This window comes from Scyliorhinus torazame, chromosome 22 (genome assembly GCF_047496885.1).
Source record: "Scyliorhinus torazame isolate Kashiwa2021f chromosome 22, sScyTor2.1, whole genome shotgun sequence".
NCBI classification, from domain to species: domain Eukaryota; kingdom Metazoa; phylum Chordata; class Chondrichthyes; order Carcharhiniformes; family Scyliorhinidae; genus Scyliorhinus; species Scyliorhinus torazame.
In genome coordinates this window covers 100036554-100064456 of record NC_092728.1, presented here as the reverse complement: position 1 = coordinate 100064456, position 27903 = coordinate 100036554, and the positions used below count along the sequence as shown (strand labels likewise).

Here is a 27903-nt window from a genome sequence, read left to right as displayed (position 1 = left end):
GTTCAATTCCCGTACCGGACTCCCCGAACAGGAGCCAGAATGTGCCGACTAGGGATTTTCACCGTAACTTCATTGAAGCCTACTTGTGACAAAAAAGCGATTAGCATTATTATTAAGTCTGTGGAGCCAGTCACTCCCAGCAAAAGCGGAAGTGTGGGAACTACAACGCCCAGAATGCATTGCGCGCGCGGCGCGCCTGCGCACCGGGCTAACCCGGCGGAGGGCGGGTGAAAGGTCACACTGGTTGGTGGGATCGAGCGCGGGGGTGAGAGAGGCCCGGGCCCGCTGGGCGGACTGACTGCCATGGTGGCCACTGACAGGGCGGAATAAGGGGTTTTGATTCACCCCCGGGGGGGCCATGTTTGTGCAGGAGGAGAAGATCTTCGCCGGGAAGGTGCTGAAGCTCCACATCTGCACCATGGAGGGGGCCGAGTGGCTGGAGGAGGTGACCGAGGACACCAGCATCGAGAAACTCAAGGAGCGCTGCTTGAAACACGTAAGGCCCCCCCCGCCCCGGGGAGGGGTGTGAGCGGGAGGACAGGGCGGGGGAGAGGGTGTTTGGAGGTGGGGAGGGGATTTGGATATGAGGGAGGGAGGTTTGAGGCGGGGAGGGAGTTTGGAGATGAGGGAGGGGGTTTGGGTGGATGGGGTTTGGAGATGAGGGAGGAAGAGGGGTTTTTGGTGGGTTGGGGAGGGGGTTTGGAGTTGAGGGAGTGGAGGATGGGAAGGGGGGTTGGAGATGAGGGAGTGGAGGATGGGGTGGGGGGTTGGAGATGAGGGAGGGGGTTTGTGTTTGGGGAGGAGAGTTTGGAGATGATGGAGGGGCTGTGGAGGAGGGGGTTTGGAGATGAGGGAGGAGGCTTGGGGGGTTTTGGAGATGAGGGAGGGAGGGGGGGTGGGGGTTTGGAGATGAGGGAGGGAGGGTGGGGGTTTGGAGATGAGGGAGGGAGGGGGGGTGGGGGTTTTGAGGGGTGGGGAAACTTGTTTCTGGGAAGTGGGCCAAGGGGTTTCTGGGGGAAGGGATTTTGTGGTGGGTGGGGAAGAGGTTTGCATGGAAGGGATTTGGGGGGTGGGGGGGTGGAGAAATAAGTCGCTGGTCATGACTATGTACGCCAGGCTGCAGAGAGTGTCACCTTTTCCCACTTTCACCAACTATTGATTCCCAGGTCCAGTAGTCGATGTTTGGGGCTTTCATGCCATACTTGCAAGTATCTTTGAAGCCCTACTTGTTGCCTGGCTCTGACTATCTCACCATACAGGAAGTCCTTGAATATTTGACCATTTTCAATCATGTGGACATGCCCAATCCATGAAGCTGTCTCTGTTTGGTTTGTGCCAACACACTTGGGAGCTCTGCCTCCTCTGAGGACTGCCACATTAGTGATTTGGTCCTGCCAGGGTACATCAATAATGCGCCACAGACAACAAAGATGGAAATTATTGAGCCTCTTTCCCTGGTTTCTGCAAGTCATCCATGTTTCACAGCCATACAGCAAGGTACTGAGAACTCTGGTGTTAAAACCATAGTCATGGTTTCATGCATCAGCCAAAGGTAGTACTGCTTTCCCTGTGCATGTTGATTCTGCATCAAGGGACAGATTGTGTCACTTTGGACCCAAGACAATAGAATGTGCGAGCCACTTCTAGCTGTGATCTTGGACAGAAATTTAACACCGTTGCTAACTCCAATAATAATATATGGTGAAGGAATAAGCCAGGGGCATGTCTTTTACCTTGAGCAAGTTCTTGCTCGGAACAGCTCAGCACAGACAGCCTCTTTCTGCTTCCCCTCACCCAACTGTGTCCATTTATACTCTTAGAGGTTGAACCAATAATCAGCACCTTTCTTTAACAATGCAATGCAATTGGCTTAACAGTGTAGTTATCAGAGGAATCTTGTTCCATCAATACAGTTACAGGTGAGGAGTGACAGTCCATGAGTCTTTGTAGCTGGGTTGCCATGTGGATGACTAGCACAGCATCGTTAGTGTTGAGGAGTTCTCTGTTCAGGACACAATGTGTTTTTGTATTTGCTTTCAGTCTTGATAAATTGTCGAGTTTGCCATCTGACCTATTGGACTACAAGGTTGTTTTCCCCTTTTTGGATGGAATGAGTTGAATGAATAGATCAGGTCACCTGTACAGGCCCACCAGTGCACTTAATATTTTTAATACAGTCAGTTTTGTAATTGTAAATAAAGATTTTACTATATTTTTTAGTAAGGAGGTGAAGTGTTAGTTTCAGTTCAGTGGTCAGAAGGTTGTGATTTAAACCCTACTCATACTTAGGCGCTTAATCTATATTGGCGCTTCAGTGCAAAATTGGGAAATTGTTGGAGGTGCCATCTTTAAACAAAGATCGAATTCTCCTGTGCAGATTAGCATGGCGCTGTTCACACTGCACTGCAGCAACTCAACAAACCTCCTTCGACGGTACCTTCCAAGCTTGCGACCTCTACCACTAAGTCTCCTGTCCAACTGCCAACCTACAAATGCAAAGCACCAGAAATCATTATCTCATTTCAAATTATGAGACCTAACCTTACGATGAGCAAACAAGCTTCTGAACTTGCCGCATTGCAACAATGTCTACAATTTCAAATGTTATTCATTGTCTGTAGTGCTTTGGGGTATCCTGAAGACATTTAAAGGAGATTTACAAGTGCAAACTCTTTCTCCACTGTTATGGGCCAGGGTTTAGAGAACCCCAAAGTGTATCATGGAGTTCACCTGACCCACAACTTTTAATCGATTGTGGTTATGGGGAGCCCACTCTCCATGTGTGGTACAGCAGAAATGGAAAAGTATTTTTCAAAGCAAAACAATGTTTATTCTATGAACTCAAGTTAACCTTTTTAAAACATACAGTGAACATCTTAGCAACCATCAATTCAAATACAAACCCCAAAGAATATAACACTAAGTAATCCTCAATAACTTCCCAAACAACATCCAGAAGACAAAAGAAACACCTTTCAACAGAAGCACATTAGGTTTACATTCACTACTGAGAACATTTATCATTCTGAATTCACCAAATGATCAAGAGATAGTCTTTTCATGGCAGAGAGATCAACAGTACACCTGCTCTGTCTGGCTTCAGCTCCAACACTGAAAGCGAACCTAAAACACGCCCTGCAGCAAACAGCCTAAAACAGAAGTTAAAAAGCTGACAGACAGCTCAGCTCCCCCCACACTCTGACATAACTGATAAACACCCATTTCTTCAAGGTACATTTCTTAAACACCCATTTCTTAAAGGTACATTTCTTAAACACCCATTTCATAAAGGTACTCTCACATGATACCACCCCCTAAACTGAAGTGCAAAAGAAGATCCTAGATCTACCCAAGAGAAATAAATTAACTATTTCAGTTATGAACATGATTAGTACAAACTAGGTTAATGGAAAAGCCAAGTGTAGTCCAAAGTTCAACTGGCCTAATGTCTGTCCTTAAAGGGGTGATGGGCTCAGTGGTGAAATTATGTTTAGCGTGTTGCTTGCGGTTTTTGCTATTACTGAGTGTTTATTCCCAGCAGTTTTCTTTTTGTCCGTGCTTCCAGTGATCTTTTATTTAGGCTGTGAGGATGTTGGGAATTTTATTTTATGATTTGGATTCCTTGTTGTATTTGTTCTCTGGCAGTGAGAGTCACAAATAAGCATGTGCACATGGTGCTGCAAACAGAAGTGTTAGAAATATCCCGTGTTCACCATTTACCCAGTTATAATACTACTCTTTCTCATAATATATACAATCAGTTTCTGTCAAGAGTCAAGTGTAAAGTTGTGTGTTTATGTCAAGGATTTCTTTATTGATTTTGCATTGATCTAGTTACATACTACTAGGAATTTAGCATTGTAATTTGGAAGACTGATGGATTATTTTGCACTTTATGCAGTTGACTGATCTTGTAGTCCAGGGGAGTGGTTGTCCATACTACAGAAATATAAATCTGCTCTAAACATGTGCAATTTTGTCATTCTCTGCAATGTGTGTTATTCTAAAATTAGTTTTGAGTGTCTTGGGATATTGCTGCTTATGATAGTTCAATAGGTAACTGCATTACTGTGTCATAAATAAACAATACAGGAAAAATAATTTAATGCCTGATCCTGCCTTGAGGTAGGTGTAATAATTGACCTCCATATGCTGGGCGATAAAAGGGAAAGATCAGCCTGTTCACTCGTAATTGTCCAGAGAATTCAGAGGTTCTGATGGAGTAATGTGTGGGCATTACATCTTAATAAATACATGTGTGAAGGCATGATTAAAGCTTGTATATGAAGTACCTTACCTGGGTTTTAGTCAGTACATGAGAGAAGAGAATTTAAAAAAATATATATATTTTTTATTCTCCTTTTTCACATTTTCTCCCAAATTTACACCCACCAACAATAATCAGTAACGAATGTAATGTCAATCCCCATATCAATAACAACGATCACATCCTCCCACCAAATCCCAAACATTAGCCCGCATGTTCGCACAAACAAATGACAAAAAGGAATTGGGGATCACCCATAGTCGCCATTAACACACACAGCCCCCCTCCCCCAACTCTCCCACCCACATGCCCCCACCTAATGTTCGATGTTATCCAGTTCTTGAAAGTGCACAATGAATAATGCCCATGAATTGTAGAACCCCTCCATCCTTCCCCCTCAGTTCAAACTTAACCTTCACAAGCACAGGGTGGAGAGGTTGCTCTCCAACCTATCAGGATCCGCCTTCGGGCGATCGACGAGGCGAAGGCTACAACATCTGCCTCAGCACCCGTTTCCAACCCTAGCTCGTCCGACACCCCGAATATGGCATCCCGGGGGCCCGGGTCCAGTTTCACATGCACCACTTTAGAAATTACCCTAAAAACCTCCTTCCAGTAATCCTCTAGCTTTGGACAGCACCAAAACATATGAACGTCATTAGCAAGGCCCACCCCCGCAATGTTCACACACATCTTCTACTCCTTCAAAGAATCGGCTCGCCCTCATGAGGTGTGCTCTGTATACCACCTTCGGTTGTATCAGCCACAACCTCGCGCACGAGGCGGAGGCATTCACTCTCCGGAGTACCTCACACCAGAACCCTTCTCCACATCCTCTCCCAACTCTTCCTCCCACTTTGCTTTGATCCCTTCCAGTAGTGCCTTCTCCTCTTCCAAAATAGCTCCGTAAACCGCTGACACTACCCCCTTCTCCAGTCCCCCTGTCGTTAGCACCTCTTCCAGCAATGTGGAGGCCGGCTCCACCAGAAAGCTCTGTATCAGGATGTAGCAGGTTACAGAGGGATATAGATAAGCTGCAGAGCTGGGCTGAGAGGTGGCAAATGGAGTTTAATGTAGAGAAGTGTGAGGTGATTCACTTTGGAAGGAATAACAGGAATGCGGAATATTTGGCTAATGGTAAAGTTCTTGGAAGTGTGGATGAGCAGAGGGATCTAGGTGTCCATGTACGTAGATCCCTGAAAGTTGCCACCCAGGTTGATAGGGTTGTGAAGAAGGCCTATGGAGTGTTGGCCTTTATTGGTAGAGGGATTGAGTTCCGGAGTCAGGAGGTCATGTTGCAGCTGTACAGAACTCTGGTACGGCCGCATTTGGAGTATTGCGTACAGTTCTGGTCACCGCATTATAGGACGGACGTGGAGGCTTTGGAGCGGGTGCAGAGGAGATTTACCAGGATGTTGCCTGGTATGGAGGGAAAATCTTATGAGGAAAGGCTGATGGACTTGAGGTTGTTTTCGTTGGAGAGAAGAAGGTTAAGAGGAGACTTAATAGAGGCATACAAAATGATCAGGGGGTTGGATAGGGTGGACAGTGAGAGCCTTCTCCCGCGGATGGAAATGGCTGGCACGAGGGGACATAGCTTTAAACTGAGGGGTAATAGATATAGGACAGAGGTCAGAGGTAGGTTCTTTACGCAAAGAGTAGTGAGGCTGTGGAATGCACTACCTGCTACAGTAGTGAACTCGCCAACATTGAGGGCATTTAAAAGTTTATTGGATAAACATATGGATGATAATGGCATAGTGTGGGTTAGATGGCTTTTGTTTCGGTGCATCATCGTGGGCCGAAGGGCCTGTACTGCGCTGTATCGTTCTATGTTCTATGTATCTCCTTTCTGGCAAAAATCGAACCTGCATGTCTCTAAACATTTCCCCCTGCTCCAGCCCATACTTCGCTTCCAGCTCCTTCAATCTTGCAAACCGATCCCTGAGAAACAAATCTTTTAGTGTCTTAATCCCCTTCTCCTTCCATTTCCGAAAATTTCTCCTCCCATTTCCGAAAATTATGAGAGAAGAGACTAATAGGTTATTGGGATTACTCAAGGAAGCAGGGCCTGCTTCCGTATCTCAGAATTTATAATGCAGAAGGAGGTCGTTCGGCCTATTGAGTCTGCACCTGCTCTTGGAAAGAGCACCCCACATAAGCCCACTCTTCCACTCTATCCCCATAACCCAGTAACCCCACCTAATTTTTTTTTGGATACTTAAGGGAAAATTAGCATGGGGGGGTGGGGAATACGATGTTGTCAGACAAAAATTGAAGTGCATAAGTTGGGAACATAGGCTGTCAGGGAAGGACACAAGTGAAATGTGGAACTTTTTTATCAAGGAACAGGTACTACGTGTCCTTGATATGTATGTCCCTGTCAGGCAGGGAAGAGATGGTCGAGTGAGGGAACCATGGTTGACAAGAGAGGTTGAATGTCTTGTTAAGAGGAAAAAGGAGACTTAAGTAAGGCTGAGGAAACAAGGTTCAGACAGGGCATTGGAGGGATACAAGATAGCCAGGAGGGATCTGAAGAAAGGGATTAGGAGAGCTAAGAGAGGGCATGAACAGTCTTTGGCGGGTAGGATCAAGGAAAACCCCAAGGCCTTTTACACATATGTGAGAAATATGAGAATGACTAGAGTGAGGGTAGGTCCGATCAAGGACAGTAGCGGGAGATTGTGCATTGAGTCTGAAGAGATAGGAGAGGTCTTGAACGAGTACTTTTCTTCTGTATTTACAAATGAGAGGGGCGATATTGTTGGAGAGGACAGTGTGAAACAGATTGGTAAGCTCGAGGAAATACTTGTTAGGAAGGAAGATGTGTTGGGCATTTTGAAAAACTTGGAGGATAGACAAGTCCCCCGGGCCTGACGGGATATATCCAAGGATTCTATGGGAAGCAAGAGATGAAATTGCAGAGCCGTTGGCAATGATCTTTTCGTCCTCACTGTCAACAGGGGTGGTACCAGGGGATTGGAGTGTGGCGAATGTTGTGCCCCTGTTCAAAAAAGGGAATAGGGATAACCCTGGGAATTACAGGCCAGTTAGTCTTACTTCGGTGGTAGGCAAGTAATGGAAAGGGTACTGAAGGATAGGATTTCTGAGCATCTGGAAAGACACTGCTTGATTAGGGATAGTCAGCACGGATTTGTGAGGGGTAGGTCTTGCCTTACAAGTCTTATTGAATTCTTTGAGAAGGTGACCAAGCATGTCGACGAAGGTAAAGCAGTGGATATACTGTACATGAATTTTAGTAAGGCATTTGACAAGGTTCCCCATGGTAGGCTTCTGCAGAAAGTAAGGAGGCATGGGATAGTGGGAAATTTGGCCAGTTGGATAACAAACTGGCTAACCGATAGAAGTCAGAGAGTGGTGGTGGATGGCAAATATTCAGCCTGGATCCCAGTTACCAGTGGTGTACCGCAGGGATCAGTTCTGGGTCCTCTGCTGTTTGTGATTTTCATTAATGACTTGGATGAGGGAGTTGAAGGGTGGGTCAGTAAATTTGCAGACGATACGAAGATTGGTGGAGTTGTGGATAGTGAGGAGGGCTGTTGTCAGCTGCAAAGAGACATAGATAGGATGCAGAGCTGGGCTGAGAAGTGGCAGATGGAGTTTAACCCTGAAAAGTGTGAGGTTGTCCATTTTGGAAGGACAAATATGAATGCGGAATACAGGGTTAACGGTAGAGTTCTTGGCAATGTGGAGGAGCAGAGAGATCTTGGGGTCTATGTTCATACATCTTTGAAATTTGCCACTCAAGTGGATAGAGCTGTGAAGAAGGCCTATGCTGCACATCCTCCCCGTGTGTGCGTGGGTTTCCTCCGGGTGCTCCGGTTTCCTCCCACAGTCCAAAGATGTGCAGGTTAGATGGATTGGCCATGATAAATTGCCCTTGGTGTCCAAAATTGCCCTTGGTGTTGGGTGGAGGTGTTGAGTTTGGGTAGGGTGCTCTTTCCAAGAGCCGGTGCAGACTCAATGGGCCGAATGGCCTCTTTCTGCACTGTAAATTCAATGATAATCTATGATTAATCTAGGACAAAGGTTCGGCACAACATCGTGGGCCGAAGGGCCTGTTCTGTGCTGTATTTTTCTATGTTCTATCCACCTAATCTGTGCATCTTTGGACTGTGGGAGGAAACCGGAGCACCCAGAGGAAACCCACGTAGAAACGGGGAGAACGTGCAGACTCCTCACAGACAGTGACCCAAGCCGGGAATCGACCCTGGGGCCCTGGAGCTGTGAAGCAACAGTGCTAACCAGTGTGCCACCGTGCCACCCATAAGTAGCAGTATTGAGCTGCGGTGTCGTTTTCACTTATCAACACATTACCTTAACAGTCCTCTGGATTAGCGTATCTTATAAACAACTAAATATAGCTAACTCCAAGTCACCATGAGGGCAGCAATCATTCAAGGTTGCGAACTGTAAGTAATAGTGATTAGCAGTCAGCCAAGGGTGAAACAAGAGAAGCTTCTACAGGAAAATATCTCAATTCACTTTTACAGTCTAAGGAATTTGGCTAAAGTGGGGAAAGGGGTGCAGTGGAGAGGAGCTGATGAGTATCCTCACTGCTGGAGTGGAGAAATGGGGGAGTGATTGGGAGATGTGAGGCTGAAGAAGATCATTGTAACTTTGAAAATATGGGTGCAAATTTTGGGGTCAACTCTGGATGAGTGGACCTTGGAGAGCATGGGGCTGTTCACTTTGGCTGCAGAATTTTTTCCCTTTTTTAATAGAAATGTGAGGATAGTGGTGAAGAGGTTTAGCCTGGAAACACTGAGGGTGTGGATTAGTGTTTTGGTAGTGGTGCAGGAAAGCTATTTCAGTAATGGGGCAGATTCTACTGGGGGAATCTGAGGTCGAGCAGCATACTGAAGTTCCATGTTTCTTGACTCGACAGCCAATGAGATTGATGGAAGAGGATGGCTTTAGTTTTGTTAATGAGCTGGAATATTGTTGAAATATTGTCATTCAGTTTTTGATTTTGGACAGGCAGTTTGATAGTGTAGCAAGTGTTTCAAGTATTAGTGTGTTCATCCTTCCATCTCGGAAATTGGATTTTTCTCTCCAATTTCCTGTTGCATTTAATATTTTGAGGTTTTTAATCTTTTGAGGTTTGCTGTAACTCTTCAGCTGGGTGCTGTAATTTCCTGGTGAATAGCTGGGATATCCATCCATCTTCCTTTTTGTTGGCCGTGCTAAGCTTGTTGGGTCTTGCTAAAGTTCAGTATCTTCGCAGCTGCCCCACATTGCTATGTTGTCATTTCCCACTGCTCTTATTTCATTTATGTTGGTCACAATTAAAATAAAAGTTTGTTATATCTTAACAATGCAAATAGAACCAGACTTCTGGTCCTTGGAATGACACACATTCCTTTTTTCCCCCAATTTAAGGGGCAATTTAGCATGGCCAATCCACCTACCCTGCACATCTTTGGGTTGTGAGGGTGAGACCCACGCAGACACGGGGAGAATGTGCAAACTCCACATGGATAATGACCCAGGGTCGGGAGGAAACCCAGGTTCTCGATGGTGTGAGGCAGCAGTGCTAACCACTGTGCTGCCCTTGAATGATGCACATTCTGCTGTAATTTCTGGGCTGTAGCATGGTCAGATGCTATTTTTGAAATTCTGGTTTTAGCGTGTTGAACTGTTTGTTGCTTGACTGATGTCCAAATTGTCTGATCTGCATCATTTTGTTTGGACTCTGGGAAGCTGTTGGGAAACTGTAATGGTATGACTAATTAAAACAAACTTCTACTATGACAGCCAATTGGAAATTATATTTTAAAAGTTTGTGTTCTTTGTTTTTCGAAAAATCAGGGCTGAATTTCCAGACCAAATTTCCTAGAATCTCTGCATTGCAGATGGAGGTCATTCGGCCCATCAAGTCTGTACTGATTCTCCGAAAGTACACCGTACCTAATCCCACTCAGCCCTATCTTTGGACACGAAGGGGCAATTTTAGCATGACCAATCCACCTAACCACATCTGTAGGGAGGAAACCGGAGCACCCTGAGGAAACGCACGCAGACATTGGGAGAATGTGCACACTCAGCACAGACAGTCACCCAAAGCCGGAATTGAACCCGGGGCCAGTGCTACCACTGTGCCACCATGCTGCCCAATTTCCTCTGTGTCTGTTTGCTGTTATTCCCAATGAAATCCTTGCTCTTTGGCCCGGTCTTCCCTCACCCCTTCCCCCAGATTGGGCCCCAAATTCACTTCCCCTCAATTAAACAAAGCACAGAAGTTAATATATATGGCAATTGGTTTAGCCATTCATCACCATCTGCTCCGACTGGCCACCTCAAGCATTATTGGGCCCTGCTTTCCTCTACCAAAACTTCTCTCTACTTCAGGGTCATCCTTAAATTCAAATGCATGGAAAAGATTGCGAGAAACCGTGACGCAGCAGGTAGTTGAGGTAACAAAACGAACCCAAGAGCTATGAGGCCTTGAATCCCAAAGGAAGTGTTCAGGCCATAACATGAACAGGAAAAATGCCATCACTCATCAAGCTCGTTCCTTTGACAGGCCATGTGCAATGCCCTTCATCAGCTTTTCTGCCTAAGAATTTGTAACGCTGAGGAAGAATACATAAGAACTAGGAGCAGGAGTAGGCCATCTGGCCCTTCGAGCCTGCTCCGCCATTCAATGAGATCATGGCTGATCTTTTGTGGACTCAGCTCCACTTTCCAGCCCGAACACCATAACCCTTAATCCCTTTATTCTTCAAAAAACTATCTATCTTTATCTTGAAAACATTTAATGAAGGAGCCTCAACTGCTTCACTGGGCAGGGAATTCCATAGATTCACAACCCTTTGGGTGAAGATATTCCTCCTAAGCTCAGTCCTAAATCTACTTCCCCTTATCTTGAGGTTATGCCCCCTAGTTCTGCTTTCACCCGCCAGTGGAAACAACCTCCCCACATCTATCCTATCTATTCCCTTCATAATTTTGTATGTTTCCATAAGATCCTTTATTAGCAGCCTTCTAAATTCCAACGAGTACAGTCCCAATCTACTCAACCTCTCCTTGTAATCCAACCCCCTCAACTCTGGGATTAACCAAGAATGCTGTCTGATACCTTCTCCTGGAAAGCTGGAAGACTTATCGAACTTTGCACCTGGACCAGATGCGTTTGAGCAATATAGATCGACCCCATATGTGAATGTATTCGTGCCATAGGATTTGCAAAACGGTAAGCTGCCGTTTCTCTTTGCAAGCCAGTGACACCTTCCATGAGGTAGAGTACTGAGGACGCTAGTTACTCTGGCCCAAGTGACCATTATTCACATAAGGGAGACCCCACTGCCATTTATTATCCTGTCCTTGGGTCACTGTCTAGTATGCACTTCAGTCGGAGTTGCTGCACTGGCTAACTTTTTAACCTTTCTGTACCAGCAGTGTTGGGGCTAATTATATCATCTTGCCACTCATTTGATAAAAGTGGTTAACTCAGCACAACCAAGTGATCAAATGTCCTGCTGTATATGGCTCAAAGACTATTTTCAGCAGTGATCTGGAAAATTTCACTCGCTGTGATTTATGCAGAAATAGAAGGACATTGGCAATTTAAACATATCCAATTTTGACTGAGAAAGCGGTTGTTCTCCGCTTTGTGTGAAATGGGGGCTGAATGGCTTGTCGCTGCCTAAATATTCACGTTGAAGAAAAGAATGAAAGCTGGTTTGCGGTGTAATGAGTTGCCGATGCAAGTTTGGTTGAAATGTAATCATTCAGAGAACCAACAGCCCGACTGTTTAGTCTGTATTACAAACTCCTGAAGTTAACTGCTTTAGGAAATGCTAATGTTCGTATCACTGCAGTCACGGTGCCAAACAGAGTTTGGGGCCTTGTGCGGAAAGACTAAAGCAGAGTAGGCGTTTAAGCAGCGAAAGAAGGACATGGGACCTCCTAGAGATATCTTTAAATTGTACACTGCACTTTGCTGAACAGGGACAAGAAGGTGCTGGTGATGACCAAATAAGAGATTGATGCCCGAATGTCACCACTTGTGAAGAACTATGTGGAATGGGCATCTAAAAATGATGAAGGTAGAGATTTAAGAAATGGAGACTCTGGTTGGCGGGATACCTGTATGCATAGTCACAGTGAATTAATTAAAAAGGACCTTCATCGACTGGTTAATAGCACTGTATTTAGTAAAATCCACCTGGGTGATAGTCATATGTTGCAGTCATTGCAAGTAGATAACAAGTGTAAACTGTGTTCTACCACTGTCTGCACTAACTCTCTCTCTCTCAACTTTTGTTGAGTCCTGATGCTCGAAAGGCCCCATTTATTGCTAAGTTTATTTATTCAATTGACGGAGAGACTGATGGCTTGAATCAATTCAGCACTGTGGTTCTGGATCCCATGATGTGGGAATTCCAGGATGTTCCCATAGCGATATTCAAGTCAATTGCTTTGTGTCGGTGGGCGTGATTGGTGTCGTCATGGGATTGCAACACTTGTTTTGTTTTAGGTGGTGGAGATGATGGGACATGTTACCTGACATGTCTGTACTTCTCTTGCTACCTGGACCAAAAGAGTGAAGTGAAATGTTTATAGTTGCTTGAACTGTACTTAAGACCCCACCCATAAGTCTAATAATAATCTTCATTCCCAACTTTGATTATTTAGTAAGATCATTTTGAGTTGTTCAACATTATAATGGTGTACTGTTTCTGATGACACTATCAAAAAACATGGCAGTAAAGTTATTATGAGTGGGCGGTACGGTAGCGCAGTGGTTAGAACTGTTGCTTCACAGCTCCAGGGTCCCAGGTTCTATTCCCGGCTTGGGTCACTGTCTGTGCAGAGTCTGCATGTTCTCCCTGTGTCTGCGTGGGTTTCCTCCGGGTGCTCCGGTTTCCTACCACAGTCCAAAGATGTGCAGGTTAGGTGGATTGGCCATGCAAAATTGCCCCTTAGTGTCCAAAAAGGTTAGGTGGGGTTACCGGGTTACGAGGATAGGATGAAGGTGTGGGCTTAAGTACGGTGCTCTTTCCAAGGGCCTGTGCAGACTCGATGGGCTGAATGGCCTCCATCTGCTCTGTAGATTCTATGAGAGATTTTGTCATAACGTTATTGAATGGTTTGTTGAGATTAATCATGAATATCTGATTGTACAGTCCTCTGAGATTCCAGCTGAGGCATTAGTATGGATGTCATTGAGGGAACAGGAACAAAAGAGATATTTTTGGTGTCCTAGGGAATTGTGGGATATGAGGAGGGAATGGGAACATGAGCCCAAAGTCAGCCACGATCATAATGAATGGTCGAGCAGGCTCGACCAGCCGTATCATGGTCCACTGCTACTTGTGTTTCGTCAAAGATCCGGTTGTATGCTTGTCCCCAACTGCTTTTCAGTGATCCCTGCTGAAAGTGCACATATCAACCGAGGGTGGGATTCTTCCTAGTTCCCAATGCTTACACACCTATACTCCGAAAACAAGTAGGTACCTTTAGGAGGGCAGAAGAGTTAGTTGGTAAAGAGGGGAAGATTTAGGAGAAGCATATTAAGGTAACATTGAAGATTTAAGTATGATTTTGTGTTTCCCTTTTCCCTGATGCAAGGAACACTGGCTATTGCATATGGGGAGACTGGTTATTGCTTCAGTATTATGTAGGTAAATGGGTTGAATCCAGACCTGCAGTCAATAGTTTAAATAGTAAATCCCTTAAGTCACTTTTTAACAACCATGTATGGGATGTTTTGCAGTGTGTACAAGGGGGATTAGACGATCCGAAGACCGTAACACACCATAAACTCCTTCATGCTACTGCAGAGAGGGCCCTTTCGGACACCAAGACTGTCGTTGAGGAGAATCTCCAGGACAAAGGTGAGTGCCAGAGCCATGTGGGGCAAACATTTACCACGTTATGTTTCTGAATTATGCAGCATCTGCTTTGGAAGAGGAGGAAGTTCATTTCCAAGTGTGTGGCCCACTCTATATTGGGCTTTATTCCTGCTACATTAACCTGCAGAGTAACATATGGCTGGGTGTGTATTGCATGGAGAGATAAACAGATGGTTGAGGTGGGTCATGTGCTTCAATGGTTTAGATCAACTAAGCAACTGATAAAGTCAACCAGAAGTGGGGAATGTGTTGTGACTTATAGCTGCTTGTAATGGTCTATTATTTCATTGGGTTTTATTAACTTTGATGAGTTTCAATCTTCTATTGCAGATATTGAGTTTTTATTGAGCTGGTTCATGTGTCATTAGTATTGAAAAACATAGACAAACCATTGAAATTGAAAGGCGTAGGTGAAGAAAGAGGTAGTGGTGAGACGTTGAGCTCGGGTTTTAATCTTAATGAAGTCCTAAATTAGGGAAGAAATAGCTTGGGGTTCTCGCTCACCAATACCTTGTGTGGGCAGCTACAAGGGTAGTTGTATGCTCAGTTGTGGTGAGAGTAGAATCAGAGTTGGTTGTAAAGCCCAGGGTGGTAGTGTGATTAAGAGTCACCAACACATGTGGAGATGCTGGCGTTGAACTGGGGTGAGCACAGTAAGAAGTCTTACAACACCAGGCTAAAGTTCAGCTTTATTTGGAATCACTAGCTTTCGGAGCGCAGCTCCTTCATCGGGTGATACATCTGGTCTTTAACCTGGTGTTGTAAAACTTCTTACTGAACACATTTATTGTTAATGTGTCCCAAATACGAGAGGGAAACATTTACAAGAGAACAATCCAAGTAATGCAGCAAAGAAGCATATTCTAATTAGACTTTTAACATCCAGGGCAGCAACTTTTGAAACTAAGACTAATATTTCTCAAAGTAAAATATTGATCCAAGTGCCCACGTGAAATGTAAGCATAATGAGGATGTTTAATATGCTGTGGGTAATTCCTGTTGCTGAACCAAACGGCGTTTTTAAATTAACCCCAACTCATCATTTTGTATAGTCAAGTGGTGAGATGACTGAGTAATGTCCTCAGATAATGCACTATTAGCTGCCATCTCAACAACATGTCCACATTGTCCCTTGTCCTTTGTCCTTTTTTATTCCAGATGTTTTATTGTTAATTAAAAAGCGAGCTCCTGCTGCTCCTCCAAAGATGGCTGACGTGTCTGCTGAAGAAAAGGTACCCCACTCTTCTACTTTTTGTTTAAACCTATCTAAAACCACCTTTTTGTGTTTATGCAGCCAATATAGGAAACCTCCTATGTAACCTCTGGCTGTTTATCAGCCGCAAAGGTTACTGGAACATACGAGTGCTTTTTATTATGAGTTTCTCAGTTTGTCCTTTTTGATTCTCTGTTAAGCTGGGAAGGCGTCAAATCTAAAGCACTTCTATATAGCTGTCAGCATTTCCTGTGGAAGGACAAGTGGGCTCGGGAGGGTAACTGAGCGATAACTGAGTGCTTCTCTGTCTTTGGGCATTTGAAGTCTAGTTATCTCAACCAGGTGTTGAGTGCTGTCCGGCTGGTTGCCTGCACCACGTATTCACTTCCTAAAGTCCAATCAACACATTTAATTCATTTTTCTTTTTTGTCAGAAGAAACAGGAGCAAAAGGCACCAGATAAAGAGGCCATTCTGAAGGTGACGGCTCAACTTGATGCTCGGCAAGCTGATCGGATGGTCACCCAGCACAACTTGCGAGATGTATGTGACTCATTTTATTTGCTTCACTTTTTGAAAAATGTTATTTTTAAAACTTAACACCTTTCACTGCATATCTAAAATAAATGTAAAAACTGTACTCTTGCATAGGCGCCTGATCAATCTTTCTCACAGTTTCCTATATAGCGCCACCACTCGCAGGATTGTGTGACTAGAATTTGGTATCTTTACATAGGCAGTTTCCAATATAAATCTGGGTAAAGGAATTTATAATGGGAATTAAAGTTGATGGAATGTGTGGAGATTGAATTCTTTCTGAGCACCATGGTCGGATTATTTTTTACTAGTAAAATCAGCAGTTGGTTGAAGTGTTCACAGGATAGTGATGAGGGTGCTGTACTAAACGCAGGCCACAACAGAAGCCATTCTGTCACACCAGTCACCCTTTTCATCTAGGGACTACAGTGAATCCTGTCTCCCCATATGCAGTGCTACAGGAGATGTAACAAATGCAAACTTCAACAGTGATTGTGAAACTGGAGCAAAACTGTTTGTGTTGGCAACATGCCTGTTACCAAAAGTATTTGCAAAGTTCATTTTTGGACACACAACTAACAATAGCCTATGCTCTTAGAAGCTGGAGCTCTCTTTCAATGGATGAGATGAATCTTGCCTCACAAAGTGAGCTCGCAAGGTTGACTGCAGTCAGCGATTTGTATGCCAGCTTCAGCATGGCTCTGTTAAAGTACGTTTTGACTCTGATTAGTGTCACTCGGGCAGCCACTGTGCTTTGTTCCAAGCAATGAGTTAGTGAATGAACTTGTTGTGTTGATATAGAAATACCTGGTTTGAAGGCTAGAATCAGTGGAGTGTAGATGAGATGGGGAATATTGATGAATGTTCAGGTGCAGTCTGACAGAGACATTGACACAAAATTACTAAATGAACAATAGATCATACAGGAAGGCCATAATCAATTGGCAGTTACAGGCAAAATACAATATCTGCATCCGTCAATTGGATTTATGAACTTTGTTCACCCAAAACACTATTTACTGCAGTGCCTGTTATTTGATATTTGTTTTATTTTCGAGTCAACATTGCATATCTGTATATTCCAGTAAGGTGTAAATTTGTTCCTGTTAGTCCCATTTGTTGTGGGGCAGAATGCTTTAAGTTGTCATTTGGGACTCAGCCAATGCATGTATTTTGAGGCTTCTAGGTTCAAGCAATATGGATAAGGTATCGGCTTCATTTTAAGTGGTTCTGTTTCATCTTAATGCCTCAGTTTGCCTTCACTGTTGTTGCAACCATTGTAGATACATTAATTTGGCATGGAAACCAGTTGAGGACAAACTGACTACCCTCGCCTCTCCCCACCAAACACTCCAACAACTGAGGTCAGGTTAAATTGTTGCAACCTGGTTGGGGACCAATAACTGTTTAAAGTAGACGAATCCTATGGCGAGTAACTCTCCTCCTGACCACCACCTAGGGATGAGCAATAAATGCTGGCCTAACCAGCGACGCTCACATCCCGTAAATTAATTTTAAAAAATGTTTAGAATCCCAGACATTTACTAAGAAAATAAAGCCACAAGATTCAGTGGTTTTAAACAAGCAAAATACGTTTTACAATACACAGTTGTAAAAATAAACAATCTAAAATAGCCCACTTTAACATTTGGAATTATCATAAGGTATATTGGAATTAGCAGACAAATTGTACATTAAATGGCAAATGCGACCAAGACAGATCCCATAGATTTCTCAGCACCCACCCAGACATCAAGTGACCAGTGTGAGTCACAAATGCTCGTTAAACTCGCCTCCCTCAAGGAATTTCAACTTTTTACTTTTAAAAGATTTAGCCTCTGAATTTCCTCAAAAGCTGCTTCAACCAGGACTGCCTAAGTGACTGCTCACTCACCGATGGTTCAATCTCTTCTGCTGAAACTGCTTTTTATGTGATTTGCAAATTTAAAAAAAATCTTTATTGTCACAAGTAGGCTTGCATTAACACTGCAATGAAGTTACTATGAAAAGGCCCTAGTTGCCGCATTCCGGCGCCTGTTCGGGTAGACAGAGGGAGAATTCAGAATGTTCAAATGACCTTCAGCACGTCTTTTGCGATTTATGAAAGGAAACCGGAGCACCCGGAGGCTCCACACAGACAGTGACCCAAGCTGGGCATTGAACCTGGGACCCTGGAGCTGTGAAGCAACAGTGCTACCCACTGTGCTACCATGCTGCCCCTGCCTCCAATCACTTGCAAAATTCCAACTCTTTTGCAGATGACTAGCTTCATTAGGGATAGCATTGCCCCAGGTTTCTCCGAATTCTTGGCTGCACTGAGCTATAAATGGCTCCTCCGGCTTCTTAAGTCTTAACCATCTCCAGCAGGAAACCAGTGATTTTCTGTCACCTTCACAGCTCCACATGAATTTTTTGAGTCCTGGCTGCCAAAACCTCCTAACAGCTCCCAGGTCTTCTCTACAAACTGCAAATCAATGAAGTCCATACTGCTGCACCAATGACTCTCAGGGTATCCTCATGCCCTAATTGCCTGGAGTCTTTAAACCGCAGCACCCTTTCAGTATAGCCTCGCTCCCTGCTGCAGAAACCCTGATAAATTGAAACCTGAGAACCTCCTTAAGTTCCACTCGCCTTCATGACAACACAGCCTTTCAGGGTTCACTGCTTTTAAAATAATTTGTCTCTATCTCCCAAAACAAAACCTCTTTCAAATGCAAGCAGTGTGGACATCACCTCTTCAGCTTTTCTAGTTAAATAACCATCTGCTGTTTTATAGCTCTTACCTTTCTAGCTTTTGACCCCATAAGTCAACGCGGCCCCAACCTTTTAAGTGTAATAGACTTGTAGCTATTTTAGTTGCATTTATCCCATTTTCTACAACTAAACTTTAATCTTTCCAGAACTAAACATTATCTTAAAATATTAACTTGAACTAGATATTTGTCATGGATCCTGGTTCTTACTGTGTGCCCCAGATGGTTGCCAACTCAAAACTGACAGGGAGAGTCAGGGGGGGGAATAGAGTGGCTGGAAGCTGTTGATGGACAGATCACCATGTTAAAATTGAGTTGTTGGGAAGGAAGCCTGGCAGCAGCCAGTAAGTCTTCCACCTGATTATTTTAAACAGCCTGCTTTCCCAGTTTCCACTGGACAAGCAAGGCTGAAATCACCCCTCGAGTAATGAATATCAACTGCAGGAATTAATTACAGGGCTGTCATTGGGTGTTGGTGGGGGTCGGAGGGGGTGGGGAGTGGGCAATAGCAGTAATTTATCAGTTGAGAATAATTTGTAAACTGACATGTAATTTCTAGTTTCAGACAGAACTCAGGAAAATCCTTGTTTCCCTAATAGAAGTGGCGCAGAAGCTACTAGCTCTAAATCCAGATGCTGTTGAACTATTTAAAAAGGCAAATGGTAAGAACACAAATCTACTCCTACAGGGGCCAATGCAGCGTTTTACATCTGGCTCTGCTTTTAATTGTATCGCTGCAGTTACTCACTATATTTTAAAATATTTTTATACGCTCTTGATGCCTCAATGATTGTGTAGATCAGGAAGGGCCATGATTTGTGTTTAGGTAGCCAGTTTGAGTAAGGCAGTGGCTGAACCATGCAAGCAGCCTCATCGCTAGTGCTTAGAGGGGGTTATTGGCCAGCAGCAGCTGCCGAAAGGTTTATATATGGTGTTTGGGTGAATGATTGCACTGGGCTTGATTGTGAACCTCCTGTTGGGGAAAGGATGGGCGAGTGGGCCTAAGTAGGGTGCTCTTTCAGAGGGTTGGTATAGACTTGATGAGCCTTCTGCACTGTAGGAATTCTATGGTTCTATTTTTTGGTTCTATTAGGGATTGTTTCTTGCAGCAATATGTTGTGGAACCAACCAGGGAGCAGGCTATTTTGGATTCGGTATTGTGTAATGAGGAGGGATTCATGAATGGCCTCATCGTTAAGGATCCTCTAGGGAAGAATGATCATAGCACGATAGAATTTCAAATTCAGTTTGAGGGCGAGAAACTGGAGTCCACAGTTAAATGTAACTACGTAGGTTATGAGGACAGAGGTGGCCCTATTGGACTGGGCAGGAAGACTAAAAGGTAGGATAGTTTATAGAATCATAGAATTTACAGTGCAGAAGGATAGAATCATAGAATGTACAGTGCCGAAGGAGGCCATTAAGCCCATTGAGCCTGCACTAGCCCTTGGAAAGAGCACCCCAGTCAAGCCCACACTTCCACCATATACCCATAACCTCACTTAACCTTTTTGGACATTAAGAGCAATTTAGCATGGCCAATCCACCTAACCTGCACATCTTTGGACTGTGGGAGGAAACCGAAGCACCCAGAGGAAACCCACACAGACACTGGGAGAACGTGCGGACCCGCACAGACAGTGACCCAAGCCGGGAATCGAACCTAGGACCCTGGAGCTGTGAAGCAACTGTGCTAATCACTGCTCAGTGCTGCCCTAAGTTGATAGTTGATGAACAGCAACTGTTTCAGGAGATAGTCAATTGCTCCCAACTAAAATATATTTCAGAGATGAAGAAAGAGTGTAAGAAACGAGGGGAATAACATCCATGGCTAAGCAAGGAAGTTAAAGATATCAGAAACACACAATCTAAGGCACATTGTAAAGAGCAGTGGCAGGCCGGAAGATTTGGAAATTTAAGATCAGCAAAGGGTTACAAAAAAAGTAATAAAAAGAACAAAGGTAAATTGGGAAAGTAAACTATAAAACGGGATAGCAAAAGCTGTGAGTATATAAAAGGAAAGAGAGTTGCTAAAGTGAATGTTGGACCCTTGGAAGATGAGACAAGAGAGTTGATAGTGGGGAACACAGAAGTGGTGGAGATGCTAATTCAATATTTTGCCTCCGTTTTGACGATCGAGGATACTAGTATCATCCCAATAGTAACAGGTAATGCAGAGGTAATAGAAAGGGAAGAACTTCAAATAATCATCATCAATAGGGGAGAAAGCACGAAACAAACTATTGGGATTGAAGGCAGACAAGTCCCAAGGACCTGATGGCCTATCCTAGGGGCTTAAAGGAAGTGGCAGCGGAGAAGGTGGATCCATTGGTTATAATATTCCACAATTCCCTGGATGCGGGAAAGATTCTAGTGGATTGGAAAAATGCTAATGTGACGTCCTTATTTAAAAAAGGAGAGAGTCAGAAAGTAGGAAACTATAAACTAGTTAGTTTAACATCTGTCATCGGGAAATTGTTAGAATCCATTATTAAGGAAGTAATAACAGGACATTTAGAAGGTTTTATGAAGGGCAAATCGCATTTGACTAATCCCTCCTACATTGTCGCAGGCCTCCATCTCCCTGATTTTAAAGAGGGATAAGGATCTGAAGCAGTGCATCTGGAGCAGTGTGGTTCGTACCAGCCGATATCATTATTGAATGCGGACGCCAAGTGATTGGCGAAGGTGTTGGCATCACAAATTGTGGACACTGTCCCAAGAGTGATGGGTGAAGATCAAACGGGTTTTGTGAAGGGGAGGCAGTTGTCGGCAAATGTGAGGAGGCTACTCCGTGTAATCATTATATCTTCGGAGAGGCAGGAGGTGGAGGTAGTGGTGGCAATGGATGCAGAGAAGGTGTTTGATCGGTTAGAGTGGAAGTATTTGTTGGTGCTGGGGTGCTTCGGGCAGGGGTTTGTAGATTGGGTCCGGCTGTTGTATAAGGCGCCGGTTGCAAGTGTGCGGACGAACCAAATGAATTTGGGGTACTTCAGTCTGCATCGTGGGACGAGGCAGGCGTGCCCGCTCTCCGTTGCTCTTTGCCTTGGCGATATAGCCGCTGGCAATGGTGCTTAGGGACTGGCCAGTGTGTAATGGGTCAATCAAAAGGAAGAAATTAACTGAGTAATGGTTGCTTTGAGTAGAGGGGTGTTTATTCATTCAAGGGATGTGGGTGTCACCGCCTAGGCCAGAATTTATTGCCCATCCTTAACTGCACTTAAGAAGGTAGTGGTGAACTGCCTTCTAGAACCGGCGCAGTCCATGAGGTGTGGCTATCCCCACAGTGCTGTTAGGGAAGGAGTTTCAGAATTTTGTCCCAGCAACAGTGAAGGAATGGCGATATAGTTCCAAGTCAGGATGGTGTGTGACTCGGAGGGGAAATTCCAGGTGGTGTTGTTCCCATGTATCTGCTGCCCTTGTCTTTCTGGGTGGTAGTGGTCATGGGTTAGGAAGGTTGCTGCAGTGCATCTTGTAGATGGTACACACTGCTGCCACTGTGCGTGGATGGGGGGAGTGAATGTTTGTTGTGCCAATCGAGCAGTCCGCTTTGTCCTAGAAGATCACCTGTGTGTTGTTTGAGCTGTGCTCATCCATGCAAGTGGAGAGTATTCCATCACACTCGTGACTTGCGCCCTGTAGGTACTTGAAAGGCTTTGGGGAGACAGGAGGTGTGTTACTTACTGCACAATTCCTAGCCTTTGACCTGTTCTTGTGACCAGAGTACTTATACAGCTAGTTCAGTTCAATTTATACTCTATGGTAAGCCCCCAGGATGTCGATAGTGGAAATTCAATGGTAATGCCATTGGATGTCACAGGGCAATGGTTATGTTGTCTCTTGTTGAAGATGGTCATTGCCTGGCACATGTGTGGTGTGAATGTTGCTTGTCACTTATCAGCCAAGAATGGATATTGTCCAGGGCTTGCTGCATTTGGACATCTGAGTGAACATTTTGCAATCATCAACAAACAACCCTACTTCTGAACTAATGTTGAAGAAAGATAATTGATGAAGCAGCTGGAGATGGTTGGGCCCAGGACATTAGTCTGAGGAATTCCTGCATTGATGGCCTGGACCTGAGGTGATTGACTTCCAACAACCACAACTGTCTTCCTTTGTGATAGTTGTGACTCCAATCACACACACAGTTTTAACCCATGATTCCCATTGACTCCAATTTTGCTAAGGCTGCTTGATGCCACACTCAGTCAGATACAACCTTGAGGAGTTCAATCTGCAGGGAAATTATAAAAAGATGCAAAACATTATAATGGGGGACTTTAGTTACCCGAATGTAGACTGGGTAAGTGGAAGCGTCATGTGGGGGAGGAATAAAAGTTCCTAGATTGAGTTCCGGAAAATTTTCATCAGCAGTATGTGTCCAGTCCAACAAGAAAGGATGCATTGTTGGACCTGATTCTTGGAAATGAGGTGGGTCAAGTAGATCAAGTGTCAGTGTGAGAACATTTAGGAGATCGTCATCATTGTATTGTACAGTTTAGAATGCCGATAACAACGGATAATAGCCAATCCAGAATAAAAATAATTAACTGGGAGAAGAGTCGAGTTCAATGGGGTAAGAACAGCTGGGTTGGTTAGACTGTAACAAAAGGTTGGCAGGAAAAACTAGCTGAACAATGGGTTACCATCAAACCAGAAATTACACAGACAAGGTCTATTCCTTTAAAAAGAGAAAGGCAAGGCAAACAGAACTCCCTGGATGAAAAGGGAGGTAGAAATTGAGATAAGGAAGAGTATGCTTATGACAGATGTCAGGTAGAAAATACAGTTGAGAACCAAGAGGAATACAGACGGTTCAAAGAGGAGGTGAAGAAGCACACGAGAGAAGCAAAGAGGGGTTCTGAGAAAAGATTGGCAGCTAACATAAAGCGGAATACCAAAGTCTTCTAAAGGGTGGTAAAAGGAGGAGGGCCAGTTGGGGACCTAAAAGGGAATTGCGGCTGGGGACATATACAGTGCAGACGGAGGCCATTCGGCCCATCGAGTCTGCACCGACCTACTTAAGCCCTCACCTCAACCACATCCCCTTAACCCAATAACGTCTCCTAACCTCTTTGGACACCAAGGGCAATTTAACATGGCCAATCCACCTAATCTACACGTCTTTGGACTGTGGGAGGAAACCGGAGGAAACCCACGCAGACACGGGGAGAACGTGCAGATTCCGCACAGACAGTGACCCAGCAGGGAATCGAACCTGGGACCCTGGCACTGCGAAGCCACAGTGCTAACCACTATGCTACTGTGCTGATCGTATTAAATTAATACTTTGCATCCATCCTCACCAAGGAGATAGATGTTACCCAGGACATGGTGACAGATGAGGAAACTCTGTCCCTAGAAGAGTTCAGAATTGTTGAGGAGGAAGTGTTGAATAGGGTGAGATACAATTCAAGGATATTGAAGGACGTGAGAATGAAAATTTCAGTGGCATTGGCCATAATCTTTCCATCTTCCCTAGACTCATGGAAGGTGCCGGAGGAATGGAGAAAGTGTCAAAAAAGGTCCACGGATAGCCCCAGCAATTACTTTTTAAAAATAAATCTAGAGTGCCCAATTCATTTTTTCCAATTAAGGGGCAATATGTGTGGCCAATCCAACTACCCTACGCATCTTTGGGCTGTGGGGGCGAAACCCACACCGACACGGGGAGAATGTGCAAACTCCACATGAAAATCCCTTATTGTCACAAGTAGGCTTCAAATGAAGTTACTGTGAAAAGCCCCTAGTCGCCACATTCCAGCGCCTGTTCGGGGAGGCTGGTACGGGAACATGGACAGTGACCCAGAGCTGGGATCGAACCTGGGACCTCAGCGCCGTGAGGAGCCGCCCCAGCAATTACAGACTAGTAAATTTAATGTAAGTGGTGGGCAAGTTTCTAGAAATTGGGATAGAATTAATAGTCACATGGAAAAATGTCCATTTATTAGGAAGGGCCAACATGAATTTCTAAAGGGGAAACCGTGTTTATATAACTTGCTGGAGTTTTCTGGAGGAGGTAATAATAAAGGTTGATGAGGATAAAGCTGCTGATGTGATGTACATGCACTTTCAATACAGACCATAGACTTGTGGGAAAAGTTATAGCCCATGGAATAATAAGGGTAGTAAGCAATGTGGGTATAAAGTTGACTGAATAATAGGAAGCAGAGAGTAATGGTCAATTGATATGTTTCACGCTGGTGGAAGGTTTGTAGTGGAGTTCCCCAGGGGTCAGTATTGGAACCCATCCTTTTCCTGATAATATATTAATGTTCTAGGTCTTGATGTACAAGGGGCAATTTCAAAGTTCGCAGATGACACAGAACTTGGAAGTAAACTTTGAATAGGACAGTGTAGAATGTCAGAAGGACATAGACAAATTGGTGGAGTGGACAGATAGGTGGCAGATGACGTTCAATGCAGTGAAGTGTGAGGTGATAGGAAGAACATGGAGAGACAATATAAAGTAAGGGGTAAAATTAAAAAATATATATTTTATTATGGCATATATCATTTTTTCAAGAGGAAAAACGACAAAGTAAATAACACCTGCCCACCAAACAATCAACCCAAGCCAACATGGCTTACAAACATAATTCCCCAATCCTGTTTTCCTACTAACTAACCCCCCTCTTGCTGACAGCTTAATTTTCCCCAAAGAAGTCGATAAATGGCTGCCATCTCCAGGCAGACCCTAGCATCGATCCCCTCAGGGCGAACTTGATCTTCTCAAGACTGAAAAACCCGGCCATGTCAATGACCCATACCCCCGACCTGGGTGTATATGTGCATTGGCCATTGAACGTGGCAGAACAGGTGGGGAGATCAGTTAATAAAGCATATAGTATTTTTGGGCTTCATTAATAGGGGCATACAGCATAACAGCACTAGTTAGACTTCAGCTGGAATATTGTGTACAGTTCTGGGAACCACACTATATAGAAAGAATGTGAATGCATTGGAGAGAATGGAAAAGAGGTTTACAAGAATGGTTCCAGGGAGGAGAAACTTTGAGGATAGATTGGAGAGGTTGGGACTGTTCACCTTCAAGAGAAGAAGACTAAAAGGAGATTTGATGGCTATGTTCAAAATTATGATGTCGTGGACAGTAGATAGGGAGAAACTGTTCCTGCTCATAGAAGAATCAAGAATGAGAGGGCACAGACTTAGTGATTTGCAAAAAAACAAACAAACGTGAGAGCAAAAAATGTTTTGAACCGAGTGGTTCGGATCTGGAATGCACTGCCTGGAAGTGTGCTGGAGGCAGGTTCAATTGAGGCATTAAATAGGGCATTAGATGATTACTTGGATAGAAACAATGTGCAGGGGTACATGGAAAAGGCGCTAATTCATGATGCTCGCTTGGAAAGCCGGTGCAGACACGATGGACCAAATGGCCCCCCGTGCGGTAACAATTCTGTGATTTTCGCCCATGTTGGAATCAAGACAATAATGAGGTCAGGAGCTTGGGGTCCTGGTGAAAACCAACCCGAGCATTAGTGAGGTGGTTATTGCTCAGCAGGTATCGCTTGGTGACCCCTCCAATCACTTTACTGTTAATTGAGAGTAGACTGATGGTGTAGTAATTGGCTGGGTGGATTTGGCCTGCTTTTTGTGTACAGGACATATCTGGACAATTTTCCACATTGCCAGGTAGATGACAGTGTTGCAGTTGTACTGGAACAGCTTGGCTTAGGGGCACGGCAAGCTCTGGAACACAAGTCTTCAGTATATTGCCGGTATGTTGTCAGGGTCCGTGGCTTTTGCGGTACCCGATGCCTTCAGCCTTTTCTTGATATCACATGGAGTGAATCGAATTGGCTGAATACTGTGATGCTGGGGGCCTCCAGAGGAGGCTGACGATGTATATTTTTATCAACTCGAGTTAACGTTCGAAGAAGAGTCGTTTTGGACTTGAAACGTTCACCCTGTTTTTTTCTCCACAGATGCTACCGGACCTGCTGAGTATTCCAGCACTTCTGATATTTATTTAACACAGGACTGATTTAGATGCAAGTGTTGCTAATGGATTTTACCCCTTTGGCAGCAATGTTGGACGAGGATGAGGAGGATCGAGTAGATGAGGCAGCACTACGCCAGCTGACTGAGATGGGCTTCCCTGAGAGTCGAGCAGTGAAAGCACTACGGCTGAATCAGTGAGTGTTGCCATGGCAATCTTTTTGTGAACTGATTTATTCAGGGAGACACCCCTGTTGGATGTCTACAATTGTAATATAGAGTGTATGCCCTTTGGCGTTTTGTGCTGCACACACTACAGTAATTTGAGTTGCATAGTTCCCTCTTTTTGGTTGCACCAAGTATAGAAAGTTGACAAGCTATTATCTTTCTATTGGGAGGGGAGAGGTTTATGATGGAGTTAAGCAGGAAACTTCCTATATTTTACTACAGTCATAAGGTCCTTGGGATAAGAAAGATTCAGGTGGACTGAGCAAAGGATTTTTCTCTCCAACCACGATAAACTGGCAGTCAGAAAGGCACTGATTAACCAGGGATAGACAGCATGACTTTGTTAAGGGAAAGCTGTGTTTTACTAACTGAATTTAATTTTTCGAGGAATATACAAGAAGGATTGATGAGGGTAGTGCAATGGGTGTGGTCTAAGTGGATTGTAGTAAGGCATTTGGCAAGACTTCATGTGGCAGACTGATAAGGAAAGTAAAAGCCCGTGGGATACAAGGGAATGTGGTGAGTTGGATCTAAAATTGGCCCAGTGACAGGAAACAAAGGATATTTATCGGCGGCTATTTTAGCGAGTGAAAGCGGTGTCCAGTGGCATTCCACAGGGCTTGGTGCTGGGCCCCTTGCTGTTTTTGGTGTAAATAATTTTCATTTAAACGAGTGAGATTTAATTGGGAAATTTTCAGATGACACAAAAACTGGCCGTGTAGTTAATAGTAAAGAAGATAACTGAGGACTTCAGAATATTATTGGTTTGGTTGGGTGAAAAAATGGCAACTATATTCAATCCGAGAAGTTCTGCATTTTGGGAGGGCAAACAAAGCATGGGAATACTCAAACAGCAGGCTATTCAGAGAGGTAGAGGAAGTGAGACACCTTGGGAGTGCATGTCCACAGGTTGCTGAAGATGGCAGGACAGGAGGAAAAGCTGGCAAAGAAGGCATTTGGAATGCCTTCCTTTATTGCATGAGGTATAGAATACAAAAGCAGGGATGCAGGGCTGCAACTGTATAAAATGATGGTTATGACACAGATGGAATTTTGTGTAC

General features: G+C 44.3%; 1 protein-coding gene across 2 annotated transcripts in view; it reads left to right on the top strand.

Annotated features, from left to right (window-relative positions):
• The first annotated feature begins 227 nt into the window (after nucleotides 1–227).
• ubac1 (UBA domain containing 1) overlaps nucleotides 228–27903 on the top strand; it is a 38177-nt gene continuing 10501 nt past the window's right edge. Inside the window, exons 1-6 of one of the 2 annotated variants that reach the window (XM_072488730.1) lie at nucleotides 228–496; nucleotides 14010–14130; nucleotides 15307–15380; nucleotides 15798–15902; nucleotides 19209–19311; nucleotides 26703–26811. In XM_072488730.1, the coding sequence (XP_072344831.1) occupies nucleotides 359–496; nucleotides 14010–14130; nucleotides 15307–15380; nucleotides 15798–15902; nucleotides 19209–19311; nucleotides 26703–26811 (650 nt within the window). In that variant the 5' untranslated portion in view covers nucleotides 228–358. Of the gene's footprint in view, nucleotides 497–14009; nucleotides 14131–15306; nucleotides 15381–15794; nucleotides 15903–19208; nucleotides 19312–26702; nucleotides 26812–27903 lie in introns of both variants that reach the window. The other variant, XM_072488729.1, reaches the window with a different exon arrangement.